General features: G+C 37.2%; 1 protein-coding gene across 1 annotated transcript in view; it reads right to left on the bottom strand.

The window, feature by feature from the left end:
- The window catches only part of LOC129692344 (zinc finger protein 431-like), a 33,976-nt gene that overhangs the window by 7,011 nt on the left and 6,818 nt on the right, over positions 1-20,147 (bottom strand). Inside the window, exons 3-5 of the mRNA XM_055628678.1 lie at positions 8,343-8,469; positions 8,066-8,126; positions 1,662-6,552 (exon numbers count right to left, since the gene is read on the bottom strand). Coding sequence (XP_055484653.1) covers positions 5,340-6,552; positions 8,066-8,126; positions 8,343-8,469 — 1,401 coding nt within the window. The 3' untranslated portion in view covers positions 1,662-5,339. The remainder of the gene's footprint in view (positions 1-1,661; positions 6,553-8,065; positions 8,127-8,342; positions 8,470-20,147) is intronic.

Raw genomic sequence — 20,147 nt, 5'->3', positions numbered from 1 at the left:
GAACTGTCTACAAAATAATATCTATCTGTTTAACCTAGGATGTATATACTGTGACAAATTAGACTAGTGTCAGACATGACTATGAGCTGATTAACTAGAAATTAACTTGCATTACCTAATACCCTAAACAGTTGGTAACAGCAGTTTGAAAGTATAGGCAGTAACCTTGAAATTGTATCAACATATTGAAATTTACCAATTTATTAAAAATAGACTTGTTTTTGCATCAATATACACAATCATATACCAGAATTAAAAATAACCTTATTTGAGAATAACAAATAAAGTCTTAAGTTGATTCAATAATCTAACTTTTATCTTATTATTCATATAAGATAATCCTCTATTCCCCTTTCTTGCTTTCTACCCCTTTTCTCCTTATCTAATAAAAAAGATAGAGAAAAGAAAAAGGAAGAGAGAAATCCCTGAGTCTAACTTTGTTTTTTCTCTGAATAAGACAATTAATAATTTATGACCATCTCTCATTGACAGTAAACATTTATAGCCACAGAAAACAACCAAAAAATATACCCAACCCTAGTTAAAGGAAATTGGATGTCATTCTAATGAAATTTTTCTACCTGAATTTTAGGATAGACCGAAATCCTGTTATGGGGTTCAAAGGAAATTGGGAAAAAATGGATAATTATTCAAGTATTAACATTTGTGCTCTAGTCTTTGAAAGCTGAAAAATTTTGGGCTTACTGGAAGTCCTATTTGGAAAGTCTAAAATGTGGGACCAGTTGAGATTAGTAGCTTTCTTCAAAGCTCTCTTGGGAGTCAGCGTTGATGAGAAACTGCAATTGAAACAGTTGAAGCAGGAACAAGCAGAATGGTGGAACATGCAAGATGCTGGATCTGTCAATACTGACAGATGTGTCAATGTATCAGCATGCTGGAAGGATGAATTCTGTCAGGTTTGATCCAGCATCTCCAGTGTCCAGTCCTTTTTTCTTCAAACATATACTTTCTCACAAGCATTATACAGTCCTAAAATTATAAATGCATGAGATGTGCCAGAAGAAACTAAACTGTAAACCAACTTTATCTATGCCAATTAAAAGAATGTCATAATAAATTTTGAGGATATTATAGTCAAGGATAAATTGGCCATGTATTGTTGAAGTTCTGGCTAGAGACATTTTTTATGTTTCAGTTTCAGATGTCCCACCCTATTCTCCATTGCACAGCTTTGGCTGCTTATTTAATTCAAAATACAGACACATTTATACAATCTTTAGAAAGGTGATGCTTAGAATAAACATGACAATGCAATGTCCATATTGAAACCAGATACTGGAATAGAGAAATCAGAATTTGAATGAACAAGGATAAATTGTGTGCTTTTCACAAGACCATTATACCAAAAGGTAAGTAATATATCCTTGAAGTCCTAACAGGTTTAGATAGAAGTCAAGAGATATGCACAAATATGAACTCTAAACAATACCTACAATAAATTTTCCCTAATCATAAATCCCTACCCCATTCTCGGCTCCTTTCTCTCCTACAAGGTATTCAGATAATGAGTTATTGCCATATGGAGCTATTAGCCTTTCCCAGGAAGAGATTCAAAGGGAAATTAGAAGTTAATGGAATCCACACATTCATTAATATTCATGTAAGAAAAAGATGTTTCTTCCAAATATACTTATTGCTACCTTAATGATGGCAGGTAGGTTACAGATTGGGGACCGAGGACTTTAAGATCCAACTGGAGAACACCAAGTATGGGCCTGCATGGTGCTGTCACTGAGATACATGTAGTTGCCTAGAAAAGGAAAGAGTATAAGACTTGGTGGGGGCTGGCCCACCACAGCCGAGTATATACAGAGAATAAAGTAGAAGCCAGCTTGTCCTCAGGTATATCTCCCAAGCATTGTTTTTTGTCCTTTTAATGCTTTTGCTTAGCATCCAAAGTCCTCCCCTAATACATTTTTGATGTTACAAAACTATTTGTAAATGTCTGCTTTCCCCAGCCCTACATTAATTTTGTTTGCATCTCAGATTTCCCTGACCACAACCTCTATGTCCTCTGGAGTAACCATTACTCCAGGATCCTTACTGAATGTTTTTCAGGGATCGGTGAAGCAGACTATAATCTGAGCTAGACAGGTGGATCTTGATGACTACAAGTTTGTTTGTTTTTTTCTCTCCTTACAGTAGGTATAAACTCCAGCAGGGAGTTTTTTTAAATGTGTCCTTGCAGTCTCCCATTAATGCCTATTTACTACATGAGATTAATTTAGCCTTGTGGCTTTGGTCACGGGAACAGTGACTTCTTAAAGACTTGTACTCTCAATTTCTCTCCTCATCATTTTTGAGACACTTCCCCCATTTTTTTGGAGATCTGGGCAGAGAAACTTCTTTAACCACCAAGTGTATGTTAGGTTCTAATGATATAAGTCTCATATTTTTCTTCTCCATTGTCAAGGCTATGTTAAAGATGAACTTAGGATCAACCATTCATACCTTACTGCTATTAATGACACGCTGATGGGGCTGAACTGATGGTTCAACCCTTAAGAGCCCCAGTCATAGAGCCTCACTTTGAATCCCAGCACCAAAGAGACAGCTCACAACTGTCTGTAAGTCTAATCACATGCATCAGATCCTCTGTTCTGTTCTCCACTGATACACAACATGCACTTGCTACACATAGAGAAATAACTAATGCATCTAAATAGTCTTCAATTTATATATATATATTTAAGTTTTTTTACAATATAGAATCAAGTAGGTATGTGTCTTTTCACCATTTACATATGTGGTCCCTAGGGGGAACAGAAGAATGAATGGAAAGACAGGTAATTCTGAGCCATCCAGTGTCGGAAATAAGAACCACACTTGGGTACATAAGAGAAGCAGAACTACAACCTCTCCATCTCCCAAATATGTTATTACAATGCAGAGGATGGAGATGTTCCATCACTGCTTTTGTCTCCTAACACTTGGTTAAGAGTCCCTGCTACATGATTGTTGAAGGACTCAATGGATTTCTAGCCCTCTGTGAATGGACTTTCCACATTGCTTCCTATTTTTCATTGTTAACACAGTTCTCTTAATGTGAGTAAAGATAACTGCTTACTCACAGTTGGTTGAAACTGCTCACAGCCTCATAAGAGTGTATCAGAAACATTTCCATATTTTGAGATATACTCTTTCATTTTTTAAACTTTTTGGGACAGAATATATATAGCCATAGCTGTACTGAAACTATTTTGACCAAGCAGGCCACAAATTCAGACATATTGGCCTGCCACTGTCTCCTAGGTGCTGGGATTATAGGCATGCACTTCTAAACCCAACTGAGGCTTATTTGTAAAATGACCTCTCTTTGAAGCAGAGAATGAAAAAACAAAATAAGATTTTAAAAGGAACCATCATTGTTTTGATGAAAAGCAACATCTCTTGAATTTCTATAATAATGTAATCTGGCAATTAAATTCCTGTTTTCAATAATTGGGTTATCTTTCTTTGGATTTGTTAGTTTCATCAGTTTGATATTGTTTTAACTGTTTTTCTTTGTATACATTTCTGCCATTAATCTATAAGCAATGAAAGGACAACTTACTGCATTCTCCTACTTCCACTATGTAACTTCTAAAGATGAAACCCAGGGAGTCATTTCTCAAGTGAGCTCAAGAGCTCTTATATGGGTTTAAAACTTATTTACCTTTAGTACGGTAGTGTAAATATTCCAAATCCCAAATGTCCAAATGAAAGAAAAAAAATGTAGGGAATAATGAGTCTCCCAGAGAATGAATTTGTGTTGTCAGGCTTAGCAACAACCAACTTCACCCACTGAGACAATTCTCTGGCACTTATGTGTGGTCCTAAGAAATGTTGTGAACAAGTGTTTACTACTAAGAATAGATTAAACTCCCAAGGACGATACATGGAGATAACCTAGAATGCCTGCACAGATGTAACCCCTTGTAAGGGGAACAGGGACTGTCTCTGACATGAACTCCATGTCTGGCTTTTTGAACACCTCCACCAATTGGGGTGTGGCCTTACCAGGCCACAGAGAAAGACAATGCAGTCATTCCTGATGGGACCTGATAAGCTAGGATCAGATGGAATGGGAGGATAAACTCCGCTATCAGTGGACTTGGAAAGGAGATGAGGGAGGGATGGTGGGATTGGGAGGGAATGAGTAAGGGGGCTACAGCTAGGATACAAAGTGAATAAACTGTAATTAAAATAAAAATTTTTTAAATTAAAAAAATAGATTAACACATTCACAAAACACTACATACTTTTGACAATACGATTTATCATTCAAATCATGTTTTCTCCACCCTTAGATGATGACGTTTCCAATTTGAAAAGAAGACAATATTTTATGGATGTAATCTTTCAACCAATATTATTTGAGAATCATGGAATGTCTGAGGTATGCAAAGCTGGCAACTTGACATTTCATTGGCATATAAAGATGACAAAAAGTAGACCAAAGAAGTTGTTTTCTACTTTCCACATAGATATGTGCTAAAAACACATTCACACACACAAGAATTATTTTTACTAGCAAGAAATAAAAATGTTACATTATCTAGCATCACTATGTAATTTCCTCAGAAGCTAATATTTCAAGATGAAATGGCAAAGGATACCCACTGTGAATATGAAGAATTATGGAACAATATATAATATGTATATATCCATAGAACATCAAGCAATGTTGTGAGAGATACAGTTGTCTGATGAGTATACTACTTCCTTATATGTCTACCAGAGACAAAAAAGACAAAAAAGGCAAAGTTTCATGTACCAAATTAAACATATTCATAGAGATTTCCTGCAGTATGAATTCTTTTCTGATAATAGACGCTAAAGAAGTGTTCAAAGTCTTCATCCTATTAAAAACATTCATAGGACTTCTCTCGAGTATGTGTCTTTGCAGATAAAAGTTTTGATAAAACACTTTACCACACTGAATACATTTGCAAGCTTTTTCTCCCTTATGTGTCTTTTCATGTATTTGGAGATTACCATTTGTGAAAAAGTTTTATAGTGGTTACATTCATAGGGATTCTCTCCAGTCTGTGCATTTTTATGTATTTGAAAAGTATCATGCTGTGATCACCCTTTACCACAGGGTTTCACTCTGGTATATGTTCTTTTATGTACTTACAGATGACTGTGCTGTAAAAAATGCTCTGTCATACTAATTACATTTTCATAGTTTCTCTCCAGTAGGCACTACTTTTTATGATTTTGGAGATTACCATATTTTGAAAAGGCTTTACGACACTGTTTACATTCATAGGGTTTCTCTCCAGTATGTGTTATGAATTTTTATGCTGTGAAAAAGCTTCACCACACTGGTTACATTAATAAGGTTTCTCTCCAGTATGTGTTCTTTTATGTCTTCGGAAATTACGGTCACATGAAAAGGCTTTACCACACTGGGTACATTCATAGGGTTTCTCTCCAGTATGTGTTCTTTTATGACGCTGGAGATGACCATGACGTGAAAAGGCTTTACCACACTGGTTACATTCATAGGGTTTCTCTCCAGTATGTATTCTTTCATGAATTTTGAGATTACCCTGACATGAAAAGGCTTTACCACACTGGTTACATTCATAAGGCTTCTCCCCAGTATGTGTTCTTTTATGTCTTTGGAGATGACCATGACATGAAAAGGCTTTACCACACTGGTTACATTCATAATGTTTCTTTCCAGTATGTGTTCTTTTATGACTTTGGAGATTACTATGTTGTGAAAAGGCTTTACCACACTGGTTACATTCATGAGGTTTCTCTCCAGTATGTGTTCTTTTATGACTTCGGAGACTACCCTGACATGAAAAGGCTTTACCACACTGTGTACATTCATAGGGTTTCTCTCCAGTATGTATTCTTTCATGAATCAAAAGAGTACGATGATGTGAAAAGGTTTTACCACAATGGTTACATTCATGGGGTTTCTCTCCAGTATGTGTTCTTTTATGACTTCGGAGACTACCCTGACATGAAAAGGCTTTACCACACTGTGTACATTCATAGGGTTTTTCTCCAGTATGTATTCGCTCATGTATCAGAAGAGTAGCATGATGTGAAAAGGCTCTACCACACTGGTTACATTCATAGGGTTTCTCTCCGGTATGTGTTCTTTTATGGGTTTGGAGATTACCATGCTTTGAAAAGGCTTTACCACATTGATTACATTCATAAGGTTTCTCTCCTGTATGTGTTTTTTTATGATTATGGAGAGTACCATGATGTGAAAAGGCTTTACCACACTGGATACATTTATATGGTTTCTCTCCAGTATGCATTCTTTTATGTTGTTTGAGATGAACATGATGTGAAAAGGCCTTACCACACTGGTTACATTCATAGGGTTTCTCTCTGCTATGAGTTCTTTTATGTCTCTGAAGATGACTGTGTTGTAAAAAGGCTATATCACACAGATTACATTCATAAGGTTTGTCTCCAGTATGTGTTACTCTATGTCTTTGGAGATGACTGGGTTGGAAAAAGGTTTTTTCACATTGATTACATTTGAAGGGTTTCTCTCCGGTATGTGTTCTTTCATGCCTGCAAAGATAATTGGTACATGTGTAAGCTTTACCACATTCATTACACTGATAAATATTTTTATCTGTATGAATTAATTTTACAATTTGGTCTCATTGAAAAGGGGTACCAGATATTAAGGTTTCATCACTTTTGTTTACATTCATAATTTTCTTTATGGGTTGTCAAGTCTTTGTAGATATCTGTGACAGTAAGGGCATTTTATTATATGGCTTAAATTATAGCTGCCTTTTTCTATATGAGGTTTTTCACAAATGTAAAGAGAAATGGAGACCTCATATTAACCACACTGACTGAATTCATACTTTTCCTATACATTATGCCAGTAAAGTGAATCAAAACAGATGAATTTCCACGTTTTTTTTTGTATTTATAGAAATTTTCCACAGCATGAGATTGTGGATGTATTCCCAATGATGTTGGAAAACTAATTAATTGAATTAGTTTAATTTATTAGTAGTCCCCCACTTAAGAGTAAATTTTCTGAATGTGAAAGAAGTTCAAAATTGACTTATTAATAATTCATAATTAATTAGGTAAGCAAAAATGAAGTAAAGATTTACAGTGTTATAACTATCAGACTCTCTGCTCTACACATGCATTGCGTATTTTAGAACGCACTTACCTGTGGTGATGTATATGTGAATGCCACGTGGGAAGAGTAGGCATTGCTAGGTTTGTTCCAAGAAAAGCCTCTACAAAGAGGTGATCCTGGAGACACTATAAGATTCTCGTTGTTATAGCTTGGGCTGTGTTTTTTTTTTTTTTTTTAACTTTTTCACTAATAATTTAGTCATTATTAACTAATATTTAATAATAAAGTAATTATAAACTTCTATCACATTTAGAAAGTGTAGTCACAGTGGGAACTACTACATATCTCCTTATTCTGGGAGAGAGAGGTATGTTGCTATTTTCAGGATCCCTATGCTCACGTAACTTGTATCCACTTTGACCATTATAATACCACTTCAAAGAAAAATAACAAATGAAAGTTTTCACATTCACCGATTGATATTTGATCCTCATAGATATGTACTATATGGATTAATGTTTTTCCACAACAACATTTTTGAATCTCATAAAGGGCCCCTTCATTAAAGTTGGCTATATTTTAAAAGCATGTAAGGAACAAATGCTTTATTCTGGACTATTTGCTAACTGGAAGATATTGGACATATCCTTATCACCTATTCAATGTGTATACATTTTGTAATGTTTATGTTGTAGGAGATGATACAGATTGACAGTTCAACATCATAGCTCTCATGGGGCTATGGTTCAAATGGTAACACCTGTGACTGAACCCATTCCTTGTTTGGTTTCTTAAAGGAATTCCATTCAGATTTTGGATATGTGAGGATTTTGTAATCACATATATACTTGAAGTAGTGCGGTTTTTTTGTTAGTTTTTTCACACTAACGCTTTTCTTTAACACTCCTAGGAAGCATTGAAATTTCCTTAGAGGCATTCAGAAAACTCATATTCACATCTCTTGCACATGAAAATTACCTTCCAAGTCTTCCAGAACTTTGACAGTGTTCTTCAATATTATGGTCTTCCCAAATGAAGCCTAAAATATGTATATCAGAAAATATGAGATATTATTCATAATTATGCATATTTTAAGTTACTATCTTCAGTGAACTTTAAAACGAAGCCTGATCTTTGCATATCATTCTTCAACCTTCTCAATTAAAGTTACAGAACAACATTAACAAAAGCAGTAGCACCAGCAACAACAGTTGTGCCCTTGTTTTAAAAACTGAAAGTAAATTCACAGTCTTACCTATAGCAAACAGATTCCTGTAGGTCTCTAGCATCACATCCTTGTAGAGACTCTTCTGGGAAGGATCCAGCAAAGCCCACTCCTCCCGAGTGAAGTTCACATGCACATCATCATAAGTCACTACATCCTGAAATATCCCATACATGTGTAGAAAAGAAAGCATGAAAATGACAACCCTGTAAATATATACTCCATTGACAATGTATTCATGTAATTCTGGTGCTTCACCAACTATAGTTGTTGCCACAGAAGTTTAACATAATCACTAAGTCATTTTAGAAGGCAACTGAATAATGATGCTTACCTTTGTAATTCTACTCCTTTGAAATAGAATATAGCCTGATAAGAGAAATGTCATTTAACAGAGAGGCATGGTGGTGGTGGAAGATAGACAGAAATGTACTAAGCGTACATCAGACAAAAATATAAGAACAATTTCTAACTACTAAAACTAACAGACAAGCTGAGCATATTGTCTCAGGCAATGTGTTCTAAGACTGTCTCCTCTGCAAAAATCAATCCAATAAACAATAAAGATAGAAAGAATACATTGATGTTCACAGATGTTCTTACAAAGAATAATATTTCATCTTCCAATAACCTGAAGGGACCCAGTTTAAACTATACAATTAATAAGATCTTACTAAAAGGAAATGCATGCTTAAAGAGTTATAAATTGAAAAATAAAATATTAGCACTGAAAATTTTGACCATAAATAAGCAAGATAGGGCAGGACAAACGGCTTAGCAGTAAAGAGCTCCTGCTGATCTTGCAATTAATTTGGATATATTGTCAGTATTTAAATGGAGGCTCACAACTATCCATTACTCCAAGCTGTGGTTATCTAAGACCATCTTCTGACTACTGTGAGGAACACATGAGGTACATATTCATGCATACAGGCAAAATACACATATTCATTCAAAAACTTCAAAACAAAGAAAACTATAGGAAGAATGTCATGCACCTGGAATGCAATGACTCCGAACACTCTAGCAATATTATTGCTATAAATATATGCCACCCTGAGAAATAATATATACCCTATGACAGATTTCAAAATTTAAATGTGGACATGGATGAAGATCAGAACAAGGGCATATGCTTGACATGCACAAAACCCTACATTTTAAGACCTATAGCCAATAATATAAAAACAAAACAAAATGAAACAAAAATCCCAGGCATGCTGGCCTACATTTTAATCCCAGCACTGTGGAGCCAGTCAGGTGGATTTCTAATTCCAATGCCTGTCTGACCTACATTATCTACTTTCAGGACAACCAGGTCTAAGCAAACATTCTCTTCACTATGTATATATATATATATATATATATATATATATATATATATATTAACTATATATACATATATATAGTTAATATATATATTAACATATATACATATATATAGTATATATGTTAATATATATTAATGAATGAAATTAAATCTATAATAACATCAAACTACCAAAATAGCTTAAAACTGAGTAACATTTGTTTCTCATTATATTGTATGTTATTTAGCACTGGAGTCTATAATGGTTGAGGTATGACAGCACCAGAAAGGAGCTGACTTATCAGTTTCAATGACAACACAGTAGACACCAAGATCAGAATATGGATTGAGTCCATAGTCACTCAAATCTAGAAAAATCTAGAAAGTTTCCTCCTTCCATAAACTCCACAAAGAAGAGACAAGTATTCAAAGGCATCATATTATCTGGGAGCTTTTTGATACAATCAACTACATTCTAAAGCCTGTCACTATAGACTCATGGCCATCCCATAATGAAAATGCATTTAGTCTTAATTCAATAGTTATCAATAGTCTTAATTCAATTGCTTAGTTATCTCAACATCTTGTGGTCACAACTTACAACTCGGTTTTCATCCTCACAGCTTCATGCAATGCATTCTCACAATATTCTCACTGCTGCTCTGACTCTGCCAAACTCAGATGACGGGAACAGTTTTGAATTGAAAGCACGGAGGAAGAATCCATGACCTTAAGTTTTATATCTTTCTTGTTCGAAGAATCAGAGCAACATAAAGTTTGGGTAGACTCTGACATTCTTGGACCACAGTTGCCGCACATTTCGATGAAGTTCCTTCCTGAGAACTTTCTAAGGCTTGAATCCAAAGCAAGGGCCTTTTCTTTAATGGTGATAAACGCCTTGAAAATACCTGCCTCTGTTTTAGCACTTGACTGCCATCTGAAAATTCACAGTTCTATTTTACTCTACAAACCAGAATTTACATTTATTTCTGACTAATTGTTCTAGTTTACAATCTTTAATGTAATCTTCACTAGTAATATCCATCTAACTGATTCAATATTACATCAAGAAATCAGCACCCAATTTTCTAATTCTACCTTAATTAATTTCTTAGGACATGAGCAAGATAAGAAAGATTTAGGAACACATCACCAAACAAATGACCTCTCGCTTAATTTTTCATGGAGTGTATTTTCCACTGAATCCTATGAACGACTTTCTCTGTATGCTCTACTCTCAACAGCAAATGTTCAATCAATAACAAGTGAAGGAATAACAAGTGAAGGTGAAATGTGGCTATGAATTTTAAAGTAAGTAATAGTAAACGAGAGGTGAACGAAAAATAGAGGAAAGAACATGACTCCTCCTAAGTATGGTGCAGTAAAAAGACTATTATATATAAAACAGAAAGCATGCCCACAGTCTGGCATATCAGAGTGCACCGAGAGTGAACATGACTCTGAGACTTCTTAGGAGAGGGAAGAGAGAAGAGGGGGAAGTCAGACCAAGAGTCTAGGATGGTAAATGATAAATTTAAAAAAAAAAAGTAAGCAAATGTTTGAATTACATAAAGAAAGGCAAATGTGAGAAGGGCTACACAAATCTTTGGCTAGAGGACAGGGCATGCCAACCATTATCTTGGTAGGGAATGAGGTATACTAGGACATCATGTTGGCATAGCTGTTTTGATGTTTTAAATAATCATATCACCCTTTTTTCCTAGGGATTGAGACTTAACAATAGGAAGGAATGAGAATATTAAAATGTTTTAACTATATTCACAAAATGATTTTTAAATGTTGAGAAAGGATTTATGGTCCAGTTATCTCCAGACTCTAGAGACACATGTATTAGAGTACACCGTGTCTGACTCACACCTTTCCTCCCTGACTGTGCAGTTTTAGACAGGAAAATAACATTCCTGCTAGACACAGCCACAATACTTTGTCAAGATCTTCTGTGTTGGTTGAATGAGTATAACTACAACAACTTCATTTCTAGACATAACTTCTGTTCCATATATAGATTCTTGATTTGCCTGACCAGGTTCAACTTCAGTGATTGTCCTCTATAGATTTTCTGATTACACATTGCTAATTCCAACTACCTTCAAAGCAGGAAAGATGTCACTTTCTTCCTCCCCATCTTTTTCTCAATGACCAGTCATGGCCCAGCCTGGATGGAGTTACACGAAAGTCTTCCAGGGACTGGGCAGCAGAGGCAGGATTGGGAGTTCAAAACAATTCTCAATTAAATAGCAGCAAAAGTGAGCTACAGAATATATTGCTAAAAACTGAAAATAATAATCAACACACTATGTGTCATGTTAGCTACTGAGGTCTGTAATATGACACACTCAGCTATGGCCAATGCTGTCTGTCTTATATTATTCATGTGACTTAACTATGTCAATAAGAATTGGTATGTCTCCAGTGCAATAAAGAATAGTCCCTTAACTGGAGATTCAGTATTCTTTGGTTCAACATAATCTCCCTAAATTGTATATACACTAATCTTGACTGTTTTCATTTTTAGGCTTGAATTAATACATGGTAGGTAATTACAAAATCTTTCATCCCACCTCAGTCAGGTTTCATTTCACAATGGTGACACCAGTCACTGAATCACTAACACTTTAGTCTGTGATCTATCCACTGTCTATCATGTTTCACTCTATAGGATACACAGTCATTTTTTCCTCCTTTTCTGGTCTGAAGGACAAACACATGCTCCACATGCAAATCATTTTCTTGTTACTACAATGGAAACCTCACTAAATGACTTAAATGACTAACTTAAAAACTCTCCTGTAGTACAGCATTTAACTTAAGAATTTAGGAATTTTAATCAAGAGGAAGGCAAGGTCATTTTCTGGGGAGCAAAACACCAGAATCAATGTGACCTAAGGCAACAAAGCTTTTCTCAGAATTTTTTTTTTTTCAAAACGCAAAAGGTGCAGCAGTTACAAACGTAATATCCCTTACCAGGGAAAAGCCACTCCATATAAATGTAAAATATTAAGTAAGAAATTTCTCTTTAATTGTAGCATGATTCCAGCTCTAGTTCATACTAAAATAGAAGAACAGATTTGAATTCCATATATGCATTCATCCTTAAGTCTCTTTTAGGTTCAGGCCAAAGGTTATATATTAAACCATTTCAATATGGACTACTTATTCCAGTTCTGGACAATGAGGCAGATGGGAGATTTGAACAGCAAAGATATTCCAAGAACCACTCCCCTAATATAGCAGGTCATTCTTCATTGCCAGGGTCATCAGTGGAAGGTCTCAGTGGTTTCAAATGAAAGAAAAGTAGAAGGTAGAAAATATCCAGGGTGGGAAGGTCTTGCACCAGCTATGTCTTATAACTAAGCTTCTTTAGAAGACTAGCATATTGTATATTATTTCTGGGGAAGAAAGGAAGGAAACAGGAGACATCTATGAATTGATCAGAAACTCTCATACAATGAGACAAAATATAAGGTGTCTAATAAAAACATTGCTTCACAAGGGGAACATTATTTTCCAAGACCACAATGGCCTTGGAACTGGTAACTATTACTCTCAACACAACAGTGATGTTCAAATGGGGATGTCTTGCCCATGTGGCAAAACTATGATTTTTCTCAAGAAGAAAATTGCAAGTTTATGGCACACCAGGATTTAATATTGGCTGTGATTCTGTAATGGCCCATTAAGCAGGTTGTTAGATGTCTCTCCTTTGACATGGAGATGGGACAATAGTTGCTATGAATCAGGACTGTCTCCTTAGTTATGAGTTGGAGATAAATTTGTTGACAGTCTTCGTGGACAAACATGTGTTTCCTAGCATTCTAGTCTCTAACAGGCCTGGTTGGCATGCTACTTATCTATGGGATGATTTAAAACATCCCTTAGCTAACTAAATTCTACTTGGTGTGACATCCTGTCTCCTAAGCAATGGCAACTCCTTTATACCAACACTTCTACTTATTTATATCACAGATTTATAATGACATGCTATTTACATGTTTTTTACAACCTCCAAAAAATTAACTCCAAGTGAATCTTACATCTACATGTTAAATGCCAAGGGCAGAACTTTTAGAAGATACTAAAGAAACTAGGCCCCTCGCAGTTTGCATCCTGCCAAGGACATTCCTATTTTCAAGCCCCTGATGCAAATACTTTGTGAACATGCAGCCCCATAGTGTGTAAGGAGGCAGTATCTAAAGCCCAGCCTTCTCCAAGCAACTCTTCCATTTTACTCCCCAATTTGCTACCAAGGTTAAAACAACTTCACATTCCCAAGTTTGAAGAGCAGTCTCCCACCTGGCCCTTTGAATCATTTTCCTAAATATCTTTTATCTGGTTAAACTTGCTGTTCCTTTAACGGAGGTGCCTAAATTGTAAAAATATGTCACCCATAAAGCCACCACTATGGAAAGACCCACTTCTTTTGTTGCCTTAGCACCTTGTGCTCTGAACCAAATGTCTAGGGAGACAAATTAAGGACCTTGGATTCAAGACCTAATGTTTTGGAAAAAAAAGTTAAAGGCCTTGAGCCCAGGTATCCTGGATCAGCACAGCCTCCAACTCCCTTGCTTAACCCACAATTTTAAAATTTGATTGGATGACCCCGACACTCACCAAGGGCCGCTCACTTTGAGGATTTAATACTTCAAAAATACAACAAAGCTAATGCCCTCGTGGACCTTTCAGATAAAGAACTAGCCGCCTCCATGAGATCAGTAAATAAAGCTTTCATTTTAACCTTCTGTTCCTGAAGTGAGTTTTTTAGGCTTCCACAACAAAAACAATATAGTGAAGATATTCAGATGCCCCACTTACATTTTTGTTCCTCTTACCCAATCCTGTAACGACAAAGCTTGTACTACCCTGCCTGCATTTTTGTTCCTTTAAAAACCTTATTCGTCTGGCGCAGGGGGAGGGTTGTCACTTTCCCCAGTGTCTTTATAAAGGGTGGCCCCCTGGCTCGAGCTTGTAATAAAAAGACCCTCCTGTGTTTTGCAATGGAGTCTATTCCAGTAGATCTTTTGGGGGCTTGCAAACTGGGTATAACAACAGCACACCAACCATTCAAGCCTGCCCAGCTACAAAGGTGAACAGGCAGCTTAGCACCAGGAAGAACCCATCTCTTCTTCTGACTGAAGGGATGGCCTCAGTGTCCTGATTCAACAGTGAGTCTTGAGTGACATGAGCACCTCCCTTAGAATAGGAGTATACTAAAGGGACCAGGCTCAGTGATTCCTGGCCCAGGCTTCCATTTCAGGGCCCTATCTTTTCTAGATCTGCAGAGATCTAGAAAAGGACCATTTCTATTTCAGGACCATCTGTGCCTGTCCTCCATAGCCTACCTTCTGTCTTGAGCACTCAGTAGGCACTTTCCCTCTTTCTCCTGGAATCAAGGTGCATATATTGCACAGCTTATTATTCTACCTGCATATAGGCAAAATGCTCATATTCATTCATTCAAAAACTTCAAAACAGAGAGTTTGAAAGAATGTCATGTACCTGGAATCGAATGACTCTGAAGAGTCAGGTAGTATTAATGTGGTAAACATGGTAAACATATGCTGTCCTGAGAAATACTCAGCATTTTTAAAAAATCAGTTATCACTGTGGATAAAGATCAGAACAACAGCATATGCTTGAAATGTACAAAAAACCTACAATCCAGCACCATCAGCCAATAATGTTAAAAGAGTCAGACTAACATCATTTTGAATTTTAGGCCCCATGTCAAAGTAAGTTCTCTCAGTAATTTTCCAGAAAGCAAAAGGACACAGGCAGAGATAAGGACACAGGCAAGTTGAGACAGACCCACCCCCGGACCTGCCCTGTTGTAAAAGAGTAACCAGGTCTGCACTTGCGAGATACCATTACCTGACAACCAATCCAGATAGCCCCAGTTTCCCTTCCAGACAGCCCATAGCATGTGACCAGAATCACATAGCCCGCTTCTCAGAGAAACCACAAGATGTGTTAATAGGCTCCCCCAACCCATAGCAACATCCAAATCAGGACATTACAGGGCATTCCATGAGTTATTCATGATCAGATATCCTCCAGATGGCCAGGCCAGGACCGACTGGACTTGGCACCTAAAACAGACAAATCATTTTAAAAGTCAACTTCCCTATAGACCCTTTCACCTAATCCTGTAACACCAAGGAATGTAACTCCCTGCTTGTGGTTTCTCCCTATAAAAACCCAAAGCTTTTGTTCCTTGGAGCCATCTCCCACTTGGATGCAGGCAGCCCCATCACATTGACTTGAATAAACCTCTTGCAGTTTGCATCAATTAGGCTCCAAGTCTCCTTTGTGCCCTTCTCAGTAGTTGGGTCCAACAATGTTAAAACAACAAATATATATATATAACAAAAATTAAAAAGTAATTTAAAATGTCTATTTCCTGCCACACTGATTACAGCACAAGATGCGAAATCTGCCCTATCTAACTGCATAACACCATGCACACTTGAGACATCTCTGTTCAGATACTCCTTTTATACTCTGGAATTGAGTCCCTTAAGCCACAGCATTCTGGCTGCTCTTACTGGAAAGGGTAAAAGGTGCTGGTCAACTATTGATGAAGTGTGATCCACATTTCTTTCTTGACACCAGTTTCTAAAATACTTGTAAAATATATAAGAAAAAAATTAAATGTAGAAAGCAATGTTGAAAATATCTAGATGTTTGACCTTCATTTTTCAAACCTGTCTTTCCTCTGCACAAAAAATAGAGAGCTTATTATATGGCTCAAATGAGTAATTTTTAAAATTCTGCTGTAGTACAGCCTTTAACTTAAGAATTTAGGAATTTGAACAAGGAGAAAAGTTAGGTCATTGCTCTGTGGAGCAATAGACTGGGATCAATGTGACCCGAGTCAACAAAGCTTGCCTCAGAAATATTTTTCAAAGGCTGAAGATGTGCTCTTGTAGAATTTAGGATCATTTGTGCCTGTCCTCCATATGCATCTCCATGGAGAAAGTACTCCAAATACAATTAAATGGTTAAGTAAAAAAAAAAATCTCTTTAATAGTAGCATGTATCCAGCTCTAGTTCATGCTAAAAGTCAAGAGAGCTTAGAAAAGATTTTGAATTCCCTGTATGAAGACATCCTTATGTCTATTTTAAGTTCAGGCCCCAGGTAACATATTAAACAATTTGAATATTGTCTAGAGATTCCAAGTCTAGCCACTGAGGCAGATAGGATATTTGCTCAACAAATATATTCCTAGGATTATTTATGTACTGCACTCCACGAATACAGCAGGTCATTCTTCAGTGCCAGAGTCATAAGTGGAAGGTCTCAGAGGTTTCAAAGGATAGGAAAAGCAGAAGATAGAAAGTATAAAAGCTTGGATGGGAAGGTCTTGAACAAGCTATGTCTTATCATAACTAAGCTTCTTTAGAGGAATAGCATTTTGTATACTACTTCCAGGGGACAAATGGAAGGATATAGGAGACATCTACGAATTGATCAGAAACTCTCATACAATGGGATAAAATAAGGAGTTTAATAAAAACATTGCTGCACAAGGGGAACATTATTTACCAAGACCACAGTGGCCTTGGCACTGATTACTATAGCTCCATGAGATGGGAATAGTTTGGTTCTCAGAATCTGAAGCAATACCTCCTCAAAGGCCTTGGCTCCAATGCTCACCCAAAAACATACATGGTTTTAGAAAAAGAGCTCTGTTTTATTATCAAGACCTCAGAATCTTGGGGAGATCTCCCAAAGCCTATGCTGTCCTGGCCCTGTCAAACATATATGAGAGGGAGTGTGAGAAGCAGTTATGTCATTCATACATGCAGACCTCAGGGAAAGTTTTGTTTGATCTGGCCAGTCTTCAACACAACAATGATTTCCCTGTTCAAATGGGTGTCATTAGATGTCTTTCTTGGCCATGCTGCAGAACCATGCTTTTCTCAAAAAGAAAACTGCAGGTTTATGGCACTCCAGGCTTTAGTGTTGGCTGTGATTCTATAATGGTTTATTAAGCAGCTTGTTAGATGTCTCATCTTTCACATGGACATGGGCCAATAGTTGCTATGAATCAGGGCTGTTTCCTTGTTTATGAGTTGGAGATAAATTATTGACAGTCCTCATAGGCAAACATGTGTTTCCTAGCACCCTAATCTCTAACAGGCCTAGTTGCCATGCTTCTTATCTCTGGGATGTTTTTAAACAGCCCTTAGGTAAATTCTACTTGGTGTGACTTCCTTTCTCCTAAGCACTGATAAATCTTTTACATCAACAATTCTACTCATTATATCACAGCTTTATACTGAAGTGCTACTTAACACACATGTTATTTACAACCCCCACAAATTACCTCTAAATGATCTTGCACCTACATGTTAAATGCCAAGGGCAGAACTTTTAGAAGATACTAAAGAAACTAGCCTTCTGAGTTTGCATCCTACCAAAGGCACTTCTGTGTTCAAGCCCCTGCTGAAATATTTTGTGAACATGCAGCCCCATAGTGTGTAAGGAGGCAGCCCCCAGAGCCCAGCCTTCTCCAAGCAACTCTTGTATTTTGCTCCTCTGTTTTGATAGCAAGGTTGAACTAACGTTGCAATCCCATGCTTGCAAGGTATCTTCAGCCAGCCCCTTGAAACATTTCCCTAATTATCTGTTAACTGGTTAACCTTACCTTAACCGAGGTGCCTAAATTGTAAAAATACATTACTTATAAAGCCCTCCCTTCCTATGGACAGAGGACATACTTCTTTGATCCCTTATCACCTTGAGCTCCAGACCAAATGTCAAGGGATATAAATTAAGGGCCTTGGATTACAGACTGAAAGTCTGGGGAGAGAGTTAAAGGCCTGGAGGCCAGGTGTCCTGGATCAGTGCAGCCTCCAACAGAAATTCCCCTGCTTAACCCACAGTTTTAAAATTGGAATGAATGACCGGGATACTGACCAAGGGCCCCTAGCTCTGTGGATTTAACCCTTTAAAAATATAACAAAGCTTATCCCCTTGGGGACCTTTCAGATATAGAACTAGCTGACTCCCTGTGATCAGAAAATGAAACTTTCATTTTAACCTTCTGTTCCTGGAGTGAGTTTTCTCGGCTTCCACCCCGAACTTAATAGTGATGCCTCACTGCATTCAGGGACAGAACAAGGGATCTCTCCCACGGCTGCTTCTGGCTGCAGGTTCCCACCAAGCACCAGGAAGGACCCTACATGCAGGTCCTGGTTTGCAGGCTCCTGCTCCACCAGGTTGTGGACAGTGGCCACATACTTACCATGTTGTGTCTTTGGAACTTGCCTGAAATTCCCTCACAGCACAGAGCAACTGTGTTCAGACCACAGAACACCAACCATTCAAGCCTACACAGCTACAGAGCAAACATGCAGCATGGCTCTCAGAAAACCCACCTCTTCCTCTGACTGGAGGGATGGCCTCAAGGTCCTGATTGGCCAGTGAGTCTTGAGTAACATGGGCACCTCCCTTAGGGTTACAGTGTACTGAAGGGAGAAGGTTCAGTGATTTTAGCCTTGGATTTCATTTCAGGACCACACCTTTTCCAGATCTTCAGATCATTTGTGCCTGTCCTCCCCTATCCTACCTTCTGTCTTCCAGCACTCAGTAGGCAATTTCCCTTTTCCTCCTGGAATTAAGGCAAATAGCTGCACAGCCCATTATTCAACATACAGCAGAGTACACAATCTGTCCCACAGGTGGAAGGGTGTCAAGAATATTGAGAATTAAAGAAAATTAAAGAATTTTAGAAAATGTAATGAGATTTTTTTTTTCTGTGACTTCACAGAAAAAATGGACTAGAGATGAAGCTCAGTTGGTACAGTGCTTGCCTAGCATGCATGAATCTGTGAGTTCAAGCATAACACCACATAAAACTTGACATGGTGTCACTGCCCGTAATCAAATCACTTAGGAGGTACAGGTGGAATAATCAGATGTTCAAAGGTATCCTTGGCTAGTGAGTTTATGACCCTCCTCAGATAAATGAGGTCCTGTCTGAAAAGGAAAAGCAAAACAAAACAAGGGTATATTTTTTTGGCATGGAGGATGAAATCTTTGCTCTCATACATGCTTAGCATGTTTTCTACCACTGACCTACATCCTCCGATTCCCGTAATAATAATATAAATTACTTATATCAAATAAAAATAAAAAACTGAGAGCGCTAAAGAAATGGCTCAGTGGATAAGAACACTTCCTGTTATTCTAAAAATTAAACCTAACTTTGATTCATAGTACTCACTTAGGGTGGCTCACAGCAGCTGGTCCACTTCCACAGGATTCTGTCACTTCCTCTGCCTCCTCAGATGACAAACACACGTAGGGAACTAAAACAAACAAACTAACAAATAAAGTCTATAATCCCAGGACTTTGGAGGCAGAGGAAGACAGATATCCATGTGTTCAATTCCAGCCTCATCTCTAGAGCAATTCCAGGGCAGCCAGGGCTATGAGACCCTGTCTTGAATAACAATAAATAAATAAATAAATAAATAAATAAATAAATAAATAAATAAAT

The sequence above is a fragment of the Psammomys obesus genome, unplaced genomic scaffold (genome assembly GCF_907164565.1).
Source record: "Psammomys obesus unplaced genomic scaffold, mPsaObe1.curated_primary_1811, whole genome shotgun sequence".
NCBI lineage: Eukaryota > Metazoa > Chordata > Mammalia > Rodentia > Muridae > Psammomys > Psammomys obesus.
The sequence above is the reverse complement of the archived record's forward strand: the minus strand, read 5'-3'. Positions and strand labels throughout refer to the sequence as shown.